At 33.5% G+C, this 22,521-nt stretch overlaps 1 protein-coding gene across 1 annotated transcript; it reads left to right on the top strand.

Moving 5' to 3' along the window:
* The first annotated feature begins 20,405 nt into the window (after positions 1-20,405).
* Positions 20,406-21,568, top strand: LOC133308716 (uncharacterized). Its single transcript, XM_061509398.1, has 2 exons — positions 20,406-21,304; positions 21,353-21,568. Exons 1-2 carry the CDS (start codon positions 20,540-20,542, stop codon positions 21,446-21,448), a joined length of 861 nt encoding a protein of 286 aa, XP_061365382.1. The 5' UTR covers positions 20,406-20,539; the 3' UTR covers positions 21,449-21,568.
* The last annotated feature ends 953 nt before the right edge of the window (positions 21,569-22,521 follow it).

Raw genomic sequence — 22,521 nt, 5'->3', positions numbered from 1 at the left:
TTTTTGAATGTTATAATACAATACAAGATTAAAAAAAGTTTTATATTTTTTGTGACCGGAAAAAAAAATTACATTCAGGCAAAGTGGAACCCATTAGGAGAGAAAAAAAATGGCAGCATGTGAAACGAAGGGTTAGCAGAAAATTGTTATTTTTTCTAGAGTTGATTATCCTTTGGAGATATTTGAGAATACAATGGAACAATGAGTTTTTTTGATAATGTTATTAAAAAATTGTTTGATAAGTCAAAATATTATCGAGAATATTGACTAAATTTTTTGAGTATATGTTTGGTTGACGATAAAATATTACTGAAAACATGGGATGAATTTATGAAATTAAACTCATGATATCGGACTTTTCAAATACGATTAAAAAAACATAAGTGCATTTTTTTCAAGCACGAGCGAGGAAAAGAAAATTTGGGTTTTGTGTGTGTGAGAAGGGAGGGGGGAGATAAAACAACTCAACTCCATTGCCAAAATCGGCATGCTCAACAAATTGAATTTAGACCATTATGGATGTGACCTCCAAACCTTGCCCATCTCTTCAATTGGGATGCCCTTAGTTTCAGGCAACATGAAGTACACAAATAATGACATCACCACTACAGGATGGATGCGGACCAAAACAAGATAAAAAAACATCAAGGAATGGATATTGTTGAGATGCTCGACTAAGTTTTATCACCTCCATAACTTATGTGAGAATAAATGTGATCGCAAAAGTTATGAGGAAACGCGATATAGAAATATATTTGTCTGAAAAATCACTCAATATTTTTTCATTCTCTAAGATTCTTGAAATATCACATTTTCAATATGGTATTCTTTGTTGAGATGTTTATGTGTTATTTCAAATTCAAGAATGTAATATTCTCGCGATAAATTTTAAATTTCCTTCTATTAAATATGAAAAAAATCAAACATGGAGAAATCAAAAGTCAGTGTCACTTTCTTGGGGAAAAAACTTTCCCCAACTATCAAACACTCACTTAAAAAAAAAAAAACCATCGTCCAACTATACTGCATTCAACAACATTGCTACTTCAAATGATGTCAAATGACAGACACACTGACCAGCTCCAATGTACTGTCCTTCAAAATGTGAATATAATTTTTGTTGTGCCTCTTTTTCTCATAGAATATTATTACATGTGGTATATTAGTTAGTTTACTCGTGATTGGCTAAATGTTATAATTAATGTTAAAGAAATAACTTGAATTTTTGAATTAAATTAATTCTTTACAATTAATTATATGGTTAATAACATGGAAAATACTTTTCTCCTTTTACATAGGAGAAGATTTGATTCCTACACATAGATCGTGTAACATCCCTTGCTACAAATGTTTTTAAAGAATATTACATGATTTCTTATATATATATATATATATATATATATATATATATATATTTTTGCTTTATGCATCGTCAGTGAGAAATAAGATGGTAAGAAGTTAATGTTGTTTAATTAATACACATCGATAATAATAACAGTAAAGAAAATTATATAAACATTTACCAACATTACTTTATAGATAATGTTACGTCAAATACAAAAAGGAGTTATTTTACATAGGTCCTAAGTCTACTAAATATTACATCAGTTCAGTTTATATCTTACATACTGAAATTACACAATTATACAATACAAAAGTCTCATCCTAATGTAGCCTATAGGTGTAGGTCTCCACACTATCAGCATAGAATATGGAAGCAGCTCCTTGATTTCCTACTACGATATAAAACTCCATGCGGTCCTCATAAGAGTAAATATTAATACTCCATCCTTCACCTGATAAGCTTAGACTAGGCATTATGATTTTCTGGAAAGGTTAGCACAAAACAAACACACGTGAAAAAATTCTCAGTAATATTGAGGTTTTCTAACTATAACCATTTCCAGCCGTAATAACGGAAAATACCATTCTCTCAGATAATTTAATAAAATGAAATAATATAATAAATAATACATTGTGTAATATTTAACTGACGATAAATAATTTCCCAACTTTGTGGTCTTCTGCATATGAAAGATTTATTGTGGAGGAGCTCAAACCACGATAAGACGTCCCTTACCCTATAATCGTCTGAACCCAAACTCTGTGGTTCAGTTCATAGCAGTCTTCATCAGTTAAATATACACATTCTCTTCATAATTATTTGGTACCAAATAACGACCCAAATTAACAATCAGAAAACAAATTTAAAAGAAAATAAAGAAACCGTAGAAGAATGAAATCAAAAACTAAACTACGGTAACAAGTAAATTCAAGGAATATTAAAAGAGAAGAATTTAACAAAACGACAGTAGCATAAAAATTCATATCGCTTGAAAATAAGAAGGGAAATGAGACAATATATAAAGAATAGAGTTCGGTAAGATGACAGAAGTATTAAACTTAAACATTGTTTTCCCAAAATGATTGAAAAGGACACGAGAGAATATTTTTAAACCTCTCAATATTACCTTATGCTTCGTTACTGCCTCGTCGCTTTCCTCCTTTCTTTTTCTTTCTTTCTCTCTCTCTCTCTTTTTCACTGGTCTCCTTTTTTTCTTTCTTCTTCTTATGTGTAACGACGTATATATATATATATATAAAAGAGACTGCTTACGTTTGAGTTAGATTCGTTAGTTTTGAACGAACTAGTTAAATTGTAACTAAGTAATGATTGCTATTGAGATAATAACTAACCTCGTAATACGTTTCTAGAAAGATTCTCGTAAACGTTTATCAGATGGCTCCATGTTTACCTGTTTACATTTTATTCACTTTCTATAATATATTCATATATTTATTTCAATTATTATACTATTATTATTTATTTTATTATTAATATATTATATATTATACACATTTATCTTAATATTTAATTACTTATTTCTTTTTATTATTATTATTATCATAATTATTATTATTATTATTTTACATATACATAAACATATATTTTTACGTTTACGCGCTTCGCATAAAATTGACGAGAACGGTGTTGCTATCAGTATCAGGCGCCACTTTGGCGCAAAAGGCTCCACTTTGGCGCTAAAGGCTCCACTTTGGCGCTAAAGGCGTCATTTTGACGCTACTCGCGTCGGTCCCTTTTTTTTTGTCTTCTTTGTCTGTTGGCACCACAATTGTGCAAATGTAGGCACTAATGGCGTCAAATTTTTATTATTATTATTTTTTTTTTTAATATTACATTTCTTCCCTTCTAATTAAAATTTTGTCCTCAAAATTTTGACGCACCTGTTAAGAAAAATTCTGGATACTTTTTTCGTGATTCTTCTTCTTTTTTCCACGTTGTTTCCTATGGTGAAAGTCCTTCCCACAATATTTTGATTAATGGAATTTCTTTATTTCTCAGTTGCTTCATATTTCTATCCAGAATTTGAATTGTTCTGGTCTTAATAGTTAGATTCTCTTTAACTTGTACTGAATATAAATTAAGAATATGAGAGGGATCTGAGACATGTGTTCTAAGCTGAGAAACATGAAAAACATTATGAAGATTAGAAAGATGAGGTGGAAGAGCAAGTTGGTAAGCAACTGACCCTATTTTTCGGAGTATTTGAAATGGACCAATATACTCAGGGCTTAATTTTCTAACTTTGAGGGTTCTGCCTACACCTGTGGTAGGAGAAAGTTTAAGAAAGACATGTTCTCCTTCTTCAAAAGACAAAGGTTTACGCATGTTATCAGCATAACTTTTCTGTCTGCTTTGAGCTTTTTCAAGATTTTCCTTTATCATCTGAATTTGTCTCGAGGTTTCTTGGACTAATTCTGGTCCTAACAACTGTTTTTCTCCTTTTTCATACCAACACACAGGAGATCTACACTTCCTTCCATAGAGTGCCTCAGAGGGAGCCATTCCAATACTAGAGTGGTAACTATTGTTATAGGCGAACTCTATTAGTGGCATATATTTATCCCAACTACCTCCCTGCTCCAAAATACAGGCTCTCAACATATCCTCTAATGTTTGAATGGTTCTTTCAATTTGACCATCAGTTTAAGGATGATATGTGGTACTAAGTCTTAACTTAGTTTCAAAGGCCTGCTGCAAAGATCCCCAAAATCTAGAAGAAAATCTAGGGTCTCTATCTGACACAATACTTAAAGGTATACCATGAAATTTGACGATTTCTTTTATATACAGCTGAGCTAATCTCTTGATAGAATATTGAACCTTAATTGGTAGAAAATGAGCAAATTTGGTTAATCGGTCAATGATTACCCAAATTGCGTCATATCTTTCCTGAGTTCTTGGTAACTCATTACAAAATTAGTTGCTACACTTTTCCACTTCCATTCTGGTATGTCTAATGATTGAAGTAATCCTGAAGGTTTTTGATGTTCAATTTTTATCTTTTGGCAAACCAAACATTTTGAAACATATTCAGGAATATCCTTTTTCATTCCTGGCCACCAAAATATCTTTTTCAAATCTTGATACATTATAGTGGAACCAGGATGAATTGTGAATTTACTACTATGTGTTTCATTTAAAATTTCCTTCATCAACTCTTTCTTCCTAGGTACAACAATCCTTCCTTGAAATTTTACTAAATCATCATCTTCTTTAGTAAATCCTTCTTGTTCCAATATTTTTTCTAAACTAAGATTCTCCTGCTGAGCTTCTTTAACTTTATTTACTAACTCATTTTCAATCCTTATTTCACTAATACCTAAACTTTGAGGCAATACAGTTACAGATAATCTCATGTCTCGAAATTTTTCTAATAATTTCATTTCTTTGATCATTAAATAAGACATATGAAGAGATTCTCTACTTAAGGCATCTGCCACCACATTTGCTTTTCCTGGATGGTATTTTTGTTCAAAATCATGATCTTTCAAAATTTCCATCCATCTCATTTGCCTCATATTCAACTCTTTCTGATTAAACAAATATTTAAGACTCTTATGATCACTAAAAACTTCAAATTTGACTCCATATAAATAATGCCTCCAAATCTTGAGTGCAAAAACTACTGCAGCCAATTCTAAATCATGAGTGGGATAATTTTCCTTATAAGGCCTTAACTGCCTTGACCCATAAGCTACAACTCTTCTTTCTTGCATTAAAACACAACCTAACCCCTTTCGAGATGCATCACTATAAACTTCAAATTTTCCTAAGAGATCGAGGATGATTAAAATTGGTGCAAATGTTAATTTATTCTTCAAATTTTGAAAACAATCTTCACATTCTTGTGTCCAAACAAAATGAATTCCTTTTCTAGTTAACCTAGTTAACGGTAATACAAATTGTGAAAATCCTTTAATAAATCTTCTATAATATCATAGGAATCCTAGAAAACTCCTGATCTCAGTGATAGTCTTAGGTCTTTACCAGTGTACTACAGCCTCAATCTTACTAGGATCAACTGTCACTCCTTCTTTTGATATAACATGCCTTAAGAATTTAACTTCTTCCATCCAGAATTCACATTTTGAAAGTTTGGCATACAATTGTTTATCTTTCAAAATTTGTAATACTATCCTTAAATGTTCCTTATGCTCCTCTTTATTCCTAGAATATATTAAAATATCATCTATAAACACCACTACAAATTGATCTAGGTAAGATTTAAAAATCCTATTCATATAATCCATAAATACAGCTGGAGCATTTGTTAATCCAAAAGGCATCACTAGATACTCATAATGTCCATACTTAGTCCTAAAGGCTGTCTTTGGAATATCTTCAGTCTTAATCCTAATCTGATGATATCCTGACCTTAAATCTATTTTAGAAAATATTGTGGCTCCTCTCAACTGATCTAAGAGGTCATCTATCCTAGGCAAAGGATATTTATTTTTAATGGTGACTTTGTTTAGTTGCCTATAATCCACACACAATCTCATACTTCCATCCTTTTTCTTAACAAAGAGCATTGGCGCTGAACTGTTTTGATAAAAGTTCCTCTAATTGTTTCTTTAGTTCAACAAGCTCTACAGGTGACATCCTATTGGGTGCAAAAGAAATTGGCCTTACTCCAGTTATTAGGTCAATGGAGAATTCAATTTCTCAGTTTGGGGGTAAACCTGGAATTTTATCCGAAAAAACCTCTGAGTATTCAGAGACAATAGGGATTTTGGTTGCATCAGTTTTAATCTTTGTTTCTGAAAGATTTAAGAGAACATATCCTTGTGCTCCGTCTAACAAACTCTTCCTAAGTTGGGAAGTTGACAAGAATAAAGATTCATTGGAAAGTTCTGACTCTTTTGTGAAAATTATATTTTTACTTTGACAATCAATGACCACACAATTAACAGACAACCAATTCATACCAAGAATCACATCTATATCAATCATAGGCAAACAAACTAAATCTATTTTAAATTCTTTCTCTTTGACTTGAAGAGGACAATTTTTACAAACTTGAGATGTGGTGATTTTCTCTCCAGTAGGAAGAAAAATTTCAAGATAAGAAGGTAAAATGAAAATTGGTGATTTTAACTTTTGAGCAGAAGATAAGGAGATGAAAGAATGAGATGCCCCAGAATCAAAAAGTACAGTTATAAGAGAATCTTGTATTAAGCCCGTACCTTGAACCAAGTTTGAAGCTTGAGCTATTTTCTGACCATCTAGGGTGAAAACTCTTCCTCTTGTTGTAGGTTGGTTTGCTGAATTCTAACCTGGATTCTGAGGACAATTCCTCAATATATGTCCAGGCTTTCCACATTTAAAGCACACCCCTCTTCCTGCCAAACATTCTCCAGCATGATTTTTCTTACATTTTGGACATACCTGAATCTGGGAATTCGTCTGACCCACATTCTTCTTTCCTCCATTGCTAACAAAATTGTTTCCCGAGTTTTGCACCCGTGAAAACCTCCCTCTATTATTGTCATCACTTCTTCTTCGGTTTAAGGCTCTGTCCTTCTCTCTTGCATCTGCAACCTCCTTTATACTTGCTTCAATGCCTCTGCACCTGTTTATTAATGATGAAAATTTTCTTATTTGGTGTCCTATTATCATACTTTTTAGTTCAGGTTTTAGTCCAGATCCAAATTTAGTTGTCAGTCATTCCTCATTAGGTTGATTTTGTATATAATTAGAATACCTAGATAATTCCTTAAATTTTGCCACGTATTCTCCAACAGTCCTGTTTCTTTGTTTTAGTTCAAGGAATTCTATTTCTTTTCTGTTTCTTACATTTTGAGGAAAGTATTTTTCTAAAAAGGCATCTTTAAAGATTGTCCAAGTTATCTTTGTTCCTTGGCTTTGGAAATATCTTTTAGTATTTGTCCACCAATGTTCTTCTTCTCCAATCAACAAGTATGTGGCAAAGTTTACATGATGAGTATTAGGACAGTCCATTACTAGAAATATTTTCTCAAGTTCTTTTATCCATTCCATTGCTGCTTCAGGGTTATAGTCTCCACGAAAAGTGGATGGTTTATACTTACGAAATTCAGTAAGTCCTTTGTAATCAGAATTAGGTCCTTCCAGAGCATTAACAACTCTAGGTCCACTTTCACTTTCCTTATTATGGGTATGATTTCTGGTAGCACGGTCCTCCCTCAACTCTTGAACAAAATAGAAATTTATTTCGAAGTTTGCATTGCACTTCCTGACATTTTGGCTGGACCTACAGAAGGGACTGATGGGTCTGTACCTCAAAGTGATGATGAGGAGGGGGTGTTAGGTGATTTAGTTGGCAGTTCATGTGACCTTCATATGACTAATGTTGATGAATATGAAGAGGGAGAGGGTAATAGACTGTCAAGTGATTCATATGACAGTGTAGAAGATGAGCCATGTAAGCCTCCTCCACCGGGTGTTGATGACGAAACAGAGGATGAACTGGATGAAGTGGATGAGCCACTTATTTCATTGAAAAAAAGGGTGAAAAGAAAGGAGAAAAAAAGACAGTTAACAAGAGTGACAGGGAAGAAAACTTGGAAGAGGATGAGCAGAATATGTCATTTGAAGAGCAGGGCTACGGTTACAATTCTGAAGAGCTGAAGACTCCTCCTTCAAGTGGGGATGAGGAGGTTGAAAGGGCTGTGTTTCCGAAGTTTAATGAGGATAATACTTTTGATCATGTACAACTTGAGCTTGAAATGGAGTTTGTCAGTTTAGAGCACTTTAAAAATGGTGTGAAAGACTACAATATAAGTCTTGGGAGGCAATTTAAGTGGGTTAAAAATGACAAGGTAAGAGCAAGGGCCAAATGCTCAAATGAAGACTGTGAGTCGATGATATATTGTGCCTGGAACAACAAATTCAATAGTTTCCAAGTGAAGACTTTCAATGATTCACATTCGTGCTGAATAATTTTCAAAAATAAAAGGGCCAGCAGGGATTGAGTTGCAAAAAAGTTGGAGAAAAGGCTGGTCACATAGCCCAACATGACAAAGGCTGAAGCTTATGAGCATTTAGAAGAGGAGTACAAGGTTCATGTACATCTCAAGAAAGTGACCAAGGCACTGCGTAAAGCCAAGGGCAGAATAGAAGGATGTGAGAAGGAATAGTATGCCATGTTAAGGTAATACCACATCCCGTACCTAATAGCCCACCTATTTTTTCTAAACTGTATATATGTCTTGATGCCTGTAAGAAAGGGTTCAAAGCTGGTTGTAGGCCATTGATTGGCCTGTATTGTTGTTTCTTAAAAGGATACTATGAGGGACAGCTCTTGAGTGCAGTGGGAGAGGATGCAAACAAGAACTTTTATGCCATTGCTTAGCAGTGGTTGACAATGAGACCAAAGAAAACTGGAAGTGGTTTCTGAACTTGTTACAAGAGGACATTGGCAGCCATGTAGTACATGGGTGGAACTTTATTTCTGATCAGCAAAATGTATGTTTATTTCAAATTTATTTTGGTTATATACGGGTACTATATAACGTGTACATTGGTAGCCATGTTTAATGATTTTTATTGATGCTTCATATATGGATGCAGGGTTTGATACCAGCTTTGCAGGAGGTCATGCCTGGTGCCTATAACAGGTTTTTTGTGAAGCATGTCTGGAAGAATTTCATTAAGCATTGGAAGGACAAGGCCATTAGGGGAATAGTTTGGGAGGCTGCAAGATGCACTACTGTGCCCCAATTCCAAATAACTATGCAGAAATTGAAAGAGTTGAATGAAGATGCTTGGGCATATCTACACAAGATTGACCCTTCATGCTAGGTCAAAGCCTATTTTAGTCACTGGCCCAAGTGTGACAACATAACCAACAACATGGTTGAGGTTTAGAATGCAAAAATTGTAGGATACAGGTCCAAGCCCATAATCAATCTATCTGAATAACTTAGGTGCTATATCATGAGGAGGATGGCTGCACATCAAAGAATTCTTGGAACAATTAGGGGTAAAATTGCCCCTGCACAACAGAAGAAGTTGGATGTCTTGAAGATCCTAAGCAATTCGTGGACCTCAACATGGACAGGGAATTTGAATCAAGACATATACGAAGTGGCTGGAAAGGGTGAAAGGGTTGGAGTCAATTTAACCTATAAGACATGTGCATGTAATCTGTGGCAGCTGACTGGATTGCCATGTGAGCATGCAATTGCTGCAATATGTCACAAGAATGAACCACCAGAGTTGTATGTGCATCAATGGATGATAGTGGATGCTTTGCATGCCACTTATGCACACACCTTGAACCCTGTCAATTCTTATAAGTATTGGCCTACATCAACTGAGCCTAAACCCATTCCTCCACCACTGAAAAGGCCAATTGGTCGTCCCAAGAAACATAGGAAAAAGGATCCAAGTGAGGAACATGGGACCAATAACAAAAGAGTGGAAAGGACATATGCTGCTAAATGTCCTAAATGTGGACAGGCTGGTCACTATGCAAAAACTTGTAAGGGACCAGCTGCAAGCAAGAAAGGGAAGAGAGCAGCACAACCTTCAAATCCAGTTAATGTCAATATACCATCAAGACCTGAAGAGGAGCTCCCTCTGAGTCAAGGAGGACCTTCTGTACTATCAAGACATTCCCAGGCAGCTGAGGAATCAATCAGAGGCAACAACTTACCACCTACTGCCCCATCACCACCAGAAGTTTTGTCAAGTGAAACTCTCAATGCAACAAGCAGTGGCACAAGGAGCAGGCTAATGGCCTTCATGACCACACCTGGGTTTAGGCCACCAAGGCCAGCTTGAATGAAGTTGATCAGTTGTAGGTTCAGTGTTTTTTGTATAGGCAACACTGGTATCTTTGGCTATTTTTTTTGTATTTTTGGCCATATCGAATTGTACCCCCATATTTTTTTGTATTTAAGACCTTTAGGTGAACTACATGGTGGTTTAAATTATAATTGGCAGGCCCTCTTTTTGTTATGTGTCTCTAATTATGAAACCTTTATGTGGAAACTATTTGATGGATGGGTTTAGAATTGTAAATGGCTACAGTAATCCTGATTTATCATCCTTTGTCAATTGTTTTCTTTCCCTTTCTTTGCTGCAATATGTCTGCCATACTAACTGATTTATCAACCTTGGTCACTTGATTTTTTTGCTGCAATATGTCTCTGTACACATTTGTGGAAAAAGGATGTGATGCAATGATGTCATGAGTTACAATAGAGCTTTGAAATGTTTGTGGTTGGTGTTTGGTGGTTTGAGTTACATCTCTGGATACATTTTGCTGTAATAGAGGCATTCCATTGTTGCAATATGACTTGTTACTGGCAATATGCCTGTTTACTAAACTGCTAATGTCCATTTTTTAAGTGTCAGGGACAAATTAGGGCCCCAATACATATTGTCAGGGACCAAAAAGGGTTTCGTTTAATTTGTTAGGGACCAAAAACAGTTCTCAAAATCCTAATTTTTAAACAAATATGACTACATCTATGACTACATCCAACTTCAAACTTCTGATATGCGGATTGATTTACCTAATATAAAAAGGTGTGGTATGTGGTTTAGGGTGTAGTTATTCCAGCACATACATTCAGTCCACCCTCATTATGTAGATAAAATGCTTATAATCCATCATGGCAGTGGATTCATAACAGGAATAAAACATATGATGCAAACAGATGGCAAGTATTAATCCATGACCTTGTTCCATTGCCATTGACATATATTGTACACTTGAGCAAAGAAAGCAGTCCACAGAAAAGCACATTTTCCAACCAAAATACAGAACTCCATTTCTATATAATAATAGCATCTTCATTCATTTACTCATCAAAGTACACAGAACTCATTACATTTCATTGAAGAAAAATACACTCCGTACACTATATTTGATTGTTACCACAGTTGCAACAAAAATACAAATCATCATCACACCTACACAAGCACCAACTATGACATTAGAAGACCTACCAACATGCCTAATTTCATTGTCCATCCTATCTAAATCTGAAACCATCTTCAGGTAGAGCTCATGCAGCTTTCTTTCCTGGTCATTAATCTTCACTTCTTGCTCAATAATCTTCACACCCTAGTCTTTCACCTTAACTTGCAATTGCTCACTCATCATCATGTCCACATTCTTCAACTTAAAATCCATTTCAGCAACATCCAACTCCACCTTGTGTATTCTTCCATCTTCAAGCTCCAGCCTTTCATTACATACGTTATCTACCCATCTAAAAAAATCACAAAACGGCTTCTTATCCTGCCAAAATTGCACACCACGGTAAGCAAATATTACAATTTAATTAACTTCAAATTACAAATGTATACCTTGAAATTAGGGCTCCCAAAGAATGCCCTATTTGGGTTTCTCTCTGTTTTGGAGGTATAGATGATAGTTTGCCTCCCACATTTGCACCTTCGACCGCCAGTCCATGATGTTGTTCTACACCCTATTGACGTACTCCCACTTAAGCCCCCATGTCAGATGAAAGACTCATCTTCTCCTACGCCCCAACAAATCTAGTAAACAACTTCTACTCTCCTCAATTTTTAGTCTTCAACGTGGGGAGCTTTTGGAGAATTTTTTTGTTTATGGTTGATTTAGGCTGATTTAGGGTTCTGAAATTGACAGGGACTATATTGAGTCACTTACCCTTTTGATGCTAGGGTCACTTGTCCAAAAGTCCAACAAGACATAAGGCATGTTGTGAACGACATCGTTTCTTTCATCCAACGTGACTTGTGACGTTAGTGGTAGGGGTTTTAACGAGCCGAGCCGAGCCGAGCTTTGGTCTTAACGGGCCGAGCATGTGTTCAAATGTGTCAGACTGGCCTTAGCCTGTTACCTGTTACGAATATAATATCAGCCTGTGGCCTTGCTCATTTACAAAAAACAAAAGTCTGGTTTAGCCTGTTAGCCAGTTTTAAAAAAATAAGACAACAAAATTTATCCAAACAAAATATACAATCAACAGCACTAGTAATTCCATAAATATTCATAAATTTAATATATATCCAAATAGCATAATATAAAATAAAATCATTCAAAAAGTATGTTTAATTAATAAAATAGGATGAAATGAATTGAGAAGAGAGAGGGTTATCACAAGTAGTATAAAAAATAAAAAATAAAATAAAAAAATAATATATTAGGCAAGCCTGAGACGCTTTAAGGCCGAGCTTTTGAATTGGAGCCTGAGGCCTTTTTATTAAACGAGCTTTTATACAAGTCCATGCCTGAGTCCAACAATCAATTTTAGACGTGTAAGCTCAGGCCTTCACGAGCCGAGCCAAAGGCCCCTGGCTCGTTTAAAACCCCTAGTTAGTTGGGCTGTCAGATGCCAACTAACAGAAGGACAAAAGTAGCACTTTTTTTCAAAAATTAAGGACTAAAATGAGCCTTTTTATTGTTGGGGACCAAAATGGACCTCGTGAAAATTGTCAGGGATGAAAAAGGATATTTACTCTGAAAAAATTGAAAATGTTTAAAAAATTGTATCAATTAAATATTTTAAAAAAACTAATATCATAAAAATATTTTTTAAAAGTTTATCTAAATGTGCCGTGACTCAATTCTAATAACTTTTCCTATTCAGCAAAATTTTATTTTATTATTACTACTTTTTTTAAATGCTTTTATCCTTATCCAGTTATTATGTCTTTTACCTTCTTGTCAGAAGTGGAAGGCAATCATTCCCGAGGCTTCCATCGCGTTTTTCTTGGCCTTGTTTACCGTTCTATTCCTTATTATAGATTAGACATGTCGTTGCTGACGGTGGTTTCATGTTACGCGGTTTAGTAGATGTATTTTTATAGGTGGTTTCTTTCCAAAATAAAAATAAAATAAAAAGAATTTGAGAGAAAAAAATTAAAAAAGAAGGGATAAAACTAGAATAATTTTTTTTATTTATAAAAGAAAGGAGCACCGAATAATTATGGAGCATAATAAATCTTTCTGCAATTTATAGCAAATTTTTATTTTTTTTAACTAAAAATAAATTTTATATTAAAGCTAAAAAAAAAAGTTTATAAAAAGTTAAAAATTATTTAGTGATTATTATGATTATATAAAAATTTTAGTTTAAAAGTTATTCCTTTCAAAAAAAGATACATATTTTAAGTAAAACTGATAAGAACTTAAAAAAAAAATATTTCTTAGGAATTTTTGATTTTTGACTTTTTTTTTTCATTATAAAAAGCTATTTTTATTATATGAACTTTTATAAAAATATATTTGTCTTAATTTCTACTTATAAAAAAAGTTAAAAAAAATAGAATTGTACAAATGGGAGTGGTTTTTTTTTCTTTGTTGGTACAAAGTGAGGTGGTTTTCTTCCCTCTGTTTTGAGAAGGAAAGGTGAACTAAAATTTCTTTATTACTTGAAATGACAAAAATAGAGTTACAAAATGGATAACTTAAATATTAGTAGAGAACTGACAAACTATTTAATAAATAATAATAATATAAATTATTATTGACTAATTATCAATTAAATAAACTCAATTAATAATTAATTAACTACATGTGTATTTGGTTTCATTTATCTGTTGATGTTCTGTTTGGATGGGTTTTAGAAATGGAATGTCATATCAAGAGAGTAAAATTTACTATTAATTCCTTCCTTGTTTCAATGTTAAATTATCAAATCTCAGAAATTGCAACAAGCAAACATTCATTTCATATTGAAGATTTTCAAGTGTAACTTACCAAAAAAAAAAGAAAAAGATTTTCAAGTGTTTTTAAGTTAACTTTGTCCTGTCAATTTATTTCATATGTTAAATAAGCTGAATTTAAGTAATATAATTTTAAACTAGTTGAGGACATAGAAACCTCTTATCCTACTCCAGAACATACTAAGATCTACGAGATCTTAACTCGTAATTTCAATATTTTGTTTGGTTGCATTTACTTGAAAAGAAGGGACGAGGATAGTAGGGACCAATGCCTATACTGCACTTGCCATTATGGTAATACAAATCTAAGCTTGATTTATTTATTAAATATTTTTTTTAAAGTTTGACAAATCTTTTTTAAACTTAGACATGACATAAAAATTAATTTGAAGGTATCTTTTATAATAAGCCTTTAAATAGATTATCAAATTTACTTTTGAATATGTTAACAAGCGTAGGTCTTTAAATAAATAAAAAAAAGTCTAAACATTTAAATTTTCTTATCTTCAACCAAACATACACTTATAAAATTATATCCAATTTTTCTAGTAAAATTTTGCCAAACAAACAATTTTTTTTAAATTTTCCTACCAAACTTTCTTTCTCACCATATTCCTAGTAATTATATTTTTCTAGTAAAATTTTTTTTTTCCTAAATCAAACACTACCTTAAAGAAAAATAGAGTTACGATGGTGCATGTGCAAGTGGGCCATGCGGGGATTAAGGTCGGATTGGTCATTATTGGGCCCATGCAGTACAGTAGTATCTCTCGATCGCTACCTGCTTTGCTGTAATTAAAGCTGTACTTCAATGACATCGGCACTCTGCACTCTGCGGATCAATCCAAAAACTGGGCAAGACTGGACCAATGGTTGTTTAAGGAAAGGTGGAGGCCCAAACAAATTGGTTGAATTTCCTTTATGACAAACCTTTGTGGATATCCCCCTCCCTCTGTCTTCTCTCTTCTATATTGATATCCACAAAGGTTCATTATCAAGAAAATTCAATATATTCATATATATATATAATTATTTAATATTGGTATAATTTTTTTTTGACATTCTATTTTTTAAATATTAATTGGCATCCGAAATCATAATGAACTCGACTAATTCAATCTTAGATGTGAGCATTTTGAGCAGGTCAAATCCTTTTAACATTTTATTTGAATAGTTAAATTTCTTTAATTTGATGATAAAAAGTTATTGAGTTACACATATTAATTAATTATTAAATTTTTAACAAATTACTTTAATAGATAGAAATTAACAATTCAATTGAGATATCATACTTTAATTTAAAATCAATGTTAAATGATTCTGCCTTTATAGAGAGAGAGATTTGCATTTGAAGAAGTGTTAGAAATAGATGTCCTTTTTTCTCGGCCCTCATGCTATATTAATTGGTTTATTGTATTGAATGATGGAGGTTATGCGTGAGACATCACGCTGCTCGTTGAACGCCATCATCAGGGCTCTTTACTTATTGACAAAGTTTAATTTATGCCATGTCGTCATGTAAATATCTAAAGCAATAAAAATATAATAAATGATCAATCATAAGTATTAGATTTTTCGTTTCCGTTTTATTTTATTATTCTCTAAATCAAGGATTTATTTTGAGCAGCTTGTTACGAAAGCTCCAGATCATCCATTCATCACAACTTTTACAAATTCAATTCTGCGTGACCACTGACCAATAAATAAGTATATTTTTTCTCCCATGCCTTTTGTCCAGCTTATTTATTAATCCCATATTAATAATTCATACATTTGTTTAAATGTTGAGTGTGGTTGATATCACATTGGCATGCCAAAATGACATCAAAGAAAATGATAGAGGCTGTCAGCCAACCAGATTAGGCCACGTCATCATCTGACAAAATAGCCATATGGGTGGTTAACATCACACTGCACTGTAAGCCCACAGAAGCAGTGCTATCCACCTCGACCTCTCCTATCATCCACTTCATATGATCTTTTTGTATTATTTCGGGGTTAAGTACCCACTTTCCTTGTATTGTCTTGCACACGTTAATTAGGCTCTTGAACTAGAGAATTATAATGTTTTGATATGATTATTCTGAAACCATATATGAACGAAGTGGTTGTGTAGGTCAACTTCATGCTTCATCCCCACATGCCAAAACCCAAATGTATAATATTACTTAAAAATTTCTTCCCGAAACATGCCAACTTGTATTATTTTATGAGTTTTGAAATCTCACTCTTAATTGTCCTTATCTATGTGGCCTATAAATTTTGTTGACCCGGTGTTACTTGTGGAACAAGCTAATTCCATATATCTGCCAGTACTATAAAGATTTGAGGTCTAATCACATTTTATAGCTCAAGTTTCAGCTTGCAAAAAACAGTAAGCGCTGCTTTCTATGTATTTAATTAGTGAAATATTGATTATCAAAAAAAAAAAAAATTAGTGAAATATTATTCTCATTTTACATGAGATAGTTCTCATATTCTCTCACTTCAAAAATCGCAATTCCTTTTTCCTTTCTTTCTTTTTTTACTTTTTAATGGTTGGCTTCATTTGAATTCTCTCTATAGGATGAGAGAACTACTTTCATAACTCCAAAAAAAAAGAGAACTACTTTCATGTTACATGAGAGTAATATTCCATATTTAATTAATATTAAGATTTACTTTTTGCTATAAATTAATGACCCGATATGATTAAGGGTGTAAATGGATTAGCCCGGTCTATAGGAGTAGGGGTGTGCAAAAAAACTGGTTCACTTGCCTGCCCTTGATCCGACCTTGACCTGACCCATAAATACCTATATTTTTTGAACTAGTTTAAATACTGACCCACTTTTATTTGGGTCAGTTTTAGACCTGACTTGTTTAATATTGACCCATTGACCCAAAACTTAACCCATACCCATTATGTGAAAAAAAAAATCACAATTACATTAAAAGAAAAGTTTTAACGTAAAATAATTACGTCAAATGTGTTTACGAAAATATTTAAATAAAAAAATTTCGCAAATTTTTTTGACGAAAATATTTTCATCAAAATTTGTGACTAAAAACATTTCTGTAAAAAAATTTGACGGAATATTTTTTTTGTCAAATTTTTTTACGGAATCTAAATTTCGTCAAAATATTTCACAAAAAAATATATTCATCAAAAATTTCGACGAAACACATTTTCATCGAAATTTTTTAACGGAAAAAAATTTCATCAAAATTCTTTACAGATTTCGAATTTCGGCGAAAGTTTTCGACGAAAACATTTTCATTAAACTTTTTGACAAAAAAAAATTTCGTCGAAATTTTTAGCGAAACACATTTCTATCGAAAATTTTCGACTAAATATTTTGTCAAGTTTCTTGATAAAAAATATTTCCATCAAAATATTCAACGGAACGCATTTTTGTAAAATAATTTCGTAAAAATTTTTGACAAAAAATATTTCAATAAAAATTTTGACGGAAAAAACATTCTATCAAAATTCTTTAGAGAATCTAAATTTCATCGAAAGTTTCGAATGAAACATTTCCCTCAAAACAATTTCCATCGAAAATTTGGACGAAACACATTTTCATCAAAAAAATTTGACGGAAAAAAATTTCATCAAAATTCTTTACAGATTTCAAATTTCGGCGAAAGTTTTCGACGGAAAAATTTTCGTTAAGCTTTTTGACAAAAAAAAAAATTTCGTCAAAATTTTTAGCGAAACACATTTGCATCGAAAATTTTCAACTAAATATTTTCGTCAAGTTTTTTGATAAAAAATATTTCCATCAAAAATTTCTACGGAACACATTTCTGTGAAAAAAAAAATTCGATAAAAAATTTTGACGGAAAAAATATTCGGTCAAAATTCTTTAGAGAATCTAAATTTCGTCGAAAGTTTCGAATGAAACATTTTTCTCAAAACAATTTCCGTTGAAATTTTCGTCAGAACACATTCCCATCGAAATTTTGAACGAAAAACATTCCGTTAAAATTTTTGATAGAATTTTTTTTTTCGTTTAAAACATTTGATGGAAGAAATCATTTTCGTCAAAACTTTTGACGGAAACTAAATTTCGATAAAAAATTTATTTTTGTAAAAATTTTCATTAGAGAAAAAATTTCGTTGTTTCTCGACAAAAAGTATTCCGACGAAAAAATAATTTTGTGACGAAATTCTCGTCATTTGCAATGTAGAAATTTTGTGAGGAAATCAAGTCAAAAACGAGTCAGGTCAGATTTGATCCACTTCAGAAACCAAGTCAAGTCAGATCCGATCCAATTCTGAACTAGTTCAACAAAATCCAAACCAAGTCAGACCTGACTTGGATCAAATTAAAGCGGGTCGGGTCAAAATACCTGACCTATAAAAATCAAGTTGGGTCGAGTCGGACAAAAACCTGACCCGACCTGACCCAACCTGACCCACGCACAACCCTATATAGGAGCCTACGACCTAGCCTATATTAGATCATACTTGACATATTATAAAGGACTAGGATCCTTTGACACCAGTGTCAAATTTAAAGTTTGACAGCTCATTTGAGAGCCATTAGATCAAAAAAGATCAATAGTATCACATGCTTACAAATCAGAGTCGTTGATCTTTTTTGATTTAATTACTCTCATATGAGGTGTTAAGCTTTAAATTTGACACTGATATCCAATGATCCTACCCCTATTTTAAATAATCAAATAGAACAGGCAATAAATATTTTTTTGTACATGTCGGGTCAATAAGTTTACAGGCCGACTTATATCATATAATTTATTTTAAATAAAATAAATAAAATTATTATATTAATAATTTTGAATAATAAAATAATTTTATTTTAATTAATTTTGTAATTATTGAATGTTTAATAGACTTAAACATACTAATAGATCTGGGCTAAGATTTTTATTTTTTAAATATAAGTTAAGCCAGACTTGAAATTTAGGCCTACACAAAGCATTAATATTAAGCCAAATATAAGGTCTTTTACACATTCCTAACCTATTTAAGTCAAAGTCTAAACCTAACCTAATCTATTTACCCCATAAAGATGATAACTATACAGGGTATTAGAGAAATAAGTCTTCTTTGCAATAAATGGGGTATTTGAGCCTTCTATTCCTTCAGTCTGCGAAGGATGTAAACGACGAGTATATGCGGAAATATTTAAGTTATTAATTATATTGGACTATTTAATTGGAAAAACTGAGAATTGCAGTGATTTCGGTTACCAGCCGACGAATAAACTGCAAATTTCCACATACGACATAATTGTTAACAAAAGAAATCAACAATTTTGGTGAACCAGAAGCCAAAAAAAAAAAAAAACACACTTGTCACAGTGAGCATATCTAATTCGTTTATTTTTTCAAAAATTAAAAGAAAATTATTGTGATTGTGATCGAGGTTTACGTTGCAAATTCTTTCTTGAAGCTAGTTGTCGCGATGCCTTTACCTTCCACATACGTTCAGCGTCATTATCAAGTGCAATATGTGGCAGCAAAACAGTGACTGAAAACAAAGTGAACAATGCAGTTTGATCACACGTCTAAGTGGCCTCCCTTTGCTGCTTAAAATCCGTGAACGTCATATTGCCTTTTGCTTCGCGGTGTTAATAAGGAATATAATGGTTGCCTTGCCGGTTCATTAGATCATACCCCGCACCGACCTTGTATCCATAGCCATTAGACTCTAGTCACTATACCTTACCTACATTTTGTCCCTCCCACCTTTGTATACATGAACCTCAACCTCAAGTACTTCTTTTTTTTTATAAAATTATAATTAATCAATGGCAAATTGGCAATGAAGCGAATCATGTGGGTCCAACTACATTGTTGGTCCTTGCTCAATGCTTAATCAATCATCATCAACCAGCTACTAGACCCCATTATTTGATGTCATGTCATGGATTTCGCTATTGCTAAAATAAAATAAAAATTATTAAATCCATCCGTTTTAATTGTAGAATTTAATCCATCGTTCTAGAAACAAATATAGGTAATGACTGCAGAACTACCAACTTGTGTACACGTGTCACACAACAACATATGAACCCTCTTACACCTCCTGCGCGTCAGAATCAGAACACGTGATACGTGTCAATGAAGCAAGCGAAAACTCATTCACATCACACTTAAAAAAAAAAAAAAAAAATTAAAAATTCTTTCTTTTTTGAGGTGTGAATTTGAGCAATGGAATAGCCGATTTATTGGGCTCACACATACATATCAATCTTTACCACAACCTTACCCAATTGGTCAATTTTTTCTCATTTGTTTTTCTTTCATGTGCATTTTTATACATAGGAGAGAGTATTATTCAATTATCAATATCCATAGAAATAAAATATTCACAAGAAGAAAAATATTTTATATTTTACCTACACCAGCACCGCATCTTATATATCTCACGCCAGAACCTCTCCACACACTTTCCTTCATTTCAACCAAACTTTCTCTTTTCTCTCTCTCTCTCTCTCTCTTTTCTCTATTGTTGTGAAAGAAAAAGGGAACGGGATCGCAATTTTGAAAGTGGAAAACGAAAGAAGGAGCATGATTGAGGTGGAAACGATGCAGAAGCAAGAGGGAGAAGCTTCTTCTTGTCATCATAATCATAATCAGGTATCGCCTTCTCCCAGTTTCAGCAGTTACTCTTCGGAGACGCTCGCCGAGATCGCCGCCAGGGTAATCGAGGAGCTCCGACTGGACCCTCATTCCGCCTCCAGCGACGACACTCTTTTCCAGCCATGGGTAAACGACGACGACGACGACGACAACAACTCTCGAAACGACACAACTGAAAACGACGACTTCGAGTTCTCGTTTGTTTCCAGAGACCCAAACAGTTCTCCTGTTTCCGCCGACGACATTTTCTACAACGGCCAGATCAAACCCATGTACCCAATCTTCGACCGCACTCTGCTCTTCGACGCTCCCACTCCCTCAAACGACACAGTTGCTGCTTCCGTTTCCCCTGTTCAGAACACAAACCACGACGAGACGAAACGGCGTCGTCTCCCTCTGAGGAAGCTAATGTTCGAGGAAGGTGAAACGGCGTCGTGTTCGTCTTCAACCGACGAGAGCGTTGAGCTGGAGGGCGTGACTGAAGGAACCTACTGCGTGTGGACCCCCAATTCGGTTGCTATGGAGCGCAAGAAGAGCAACTCAACAGGTTCTGCGTCAAAGCGCTGGAAGCTTCGAAATCTGCTTCTCAGGAGCCAAAGCGACGGCAAGGATAAACAACAACCCGTGTTTCAGATTCCGAGCAATAAAGTTGCAGCAAAGCCTGGCTCCGGCGACTGTGACGGCGGCGCGTCGGTGGAGCGTGAAGCGAAGTACAAAACCGTGGCTAAGGATAATGGAGAGCAGAGCAAGAAAAAGTCCTTCTTGCCTTACAAGCCAGAATTGGTTGGACTTTTCGCTAATGTCAATGGGCTTGGTCGGAATTTGCGTCCGTTTTGATTTGATTTTTATATTATTGATTATAGTTTTATTTTATTTTTTATCAAATTTTATATCTCGTGTTTTATTAGTTTAATCTAATATTTTTCTTTTTGCCGGGTGTATTGTAATTAAAGCGGATATGATGTGTTTATTCTTTTTCTGTATATTCTATGAAAGGGCTTTTACGTCTGTTATGATTTTTAAAGAAGTTTATATATAAGAGGGGTTAGTTTGTATTTGAATTGGTATAATAGTGGAATTTATGTAAATTAAGATGCCAAAGTTTATGGATTACTTTTACGCTTCAACTCAGAGGATGGATTTCTTAATAAAGTCTACAATGTATATATATAGCATATAATATAATATAATGTAAGCAAATAGAGGTATAATGTTGTAGGAAAGTGTTTAGGTTATGTTATAGAGACACAGACTATGAGACTCACATTTTTTTATTTTTTTGGTTTTTGAAAACAAGTGTGAGTCCTCACAATGTGTATCTCTGTAATATAACCTAAACACTTTTCTACAATATAATTAACCATCTTAGCATTGGGTGTGTAAGGATGTATGATGCGTGTGCTTACGGCTGCCTCTGCGATTCTGCATATGCATGGTGTGTAAAGTATGCAGCGCATAAGTTGACAGAGTTAATTTTTTGAACTTTCGTGTGGGTCTGGCGCGGCATAAACTTGGATTAGAAGATTATGCTAAAGTTTAAAGTAGAATATATAGTAGGGGAAGGAGAAATAAAGTAGTCTTGGTGGATAAACGACTTTTGAATGGTGGACTGGTGGAGATATAGAAATTGGAAAATCATCCTTGTACGCGGCATAATTTTCTCACAAGTTTTAAGACTTGCAAATTTTGAATTAATAACGTACATTTTTTAGTTCATGGATAACTAACTAATGTGGCAATCGTTACATCATTCATCCCTGTAAATTTAATATAAAAACCCTAAATTGCATTTAACAATGTTCGATAAAGGGAACCAGAAACGGTACAGAAAAAAAATATATATATACAAAGGGAACCGACTAGTTTTCCTAATTTAATTAATAATTGAGTTCGAGTCTTTATATAATTAT

The sequence above is a fragment of the Gastrolobium bilobum genome, unplaced genomic scaffold, assembly GCF_033153095.1.
Source record: "Gastrolobium bilobum isolate Gb01-03AN ecotype WA unplaced genomic scaffold, APGP_CSIRO_Gbil_v1 utg14120, whole genome shotgun sequence".
Classification (NCBI taxonomy): Eukaryota; Viridiplantae; Streptophyta; class Magnoliopsida; order Fabales; family Fabaceae; genus Gastrolobium; species Gastrolobium bilobum.
The sequence above is the reverse complement of the archived record's forward strand: the minus strand, read 5'-3'. Positions and strand labels throughout refer to the sequence as shown.

Excerpts from the sequence above, each read along its gene's own strand:
- LOC133308716 (XM_061509398.1), top strand. The coding sequence starts at position 20,540 with ATGATTGAGGTGGAAACGATGCAGAAGCAAGAGGGAGAAGCTTCTTCT. Across the intron at positions 21,305-21,352 it reads ACTGTGACGGCGGCGCGTCG|CAGAGCAAGAAAAAGTCCTT; the intron begins GTGGAGCGTGAA and ends GATAATGGAGAG.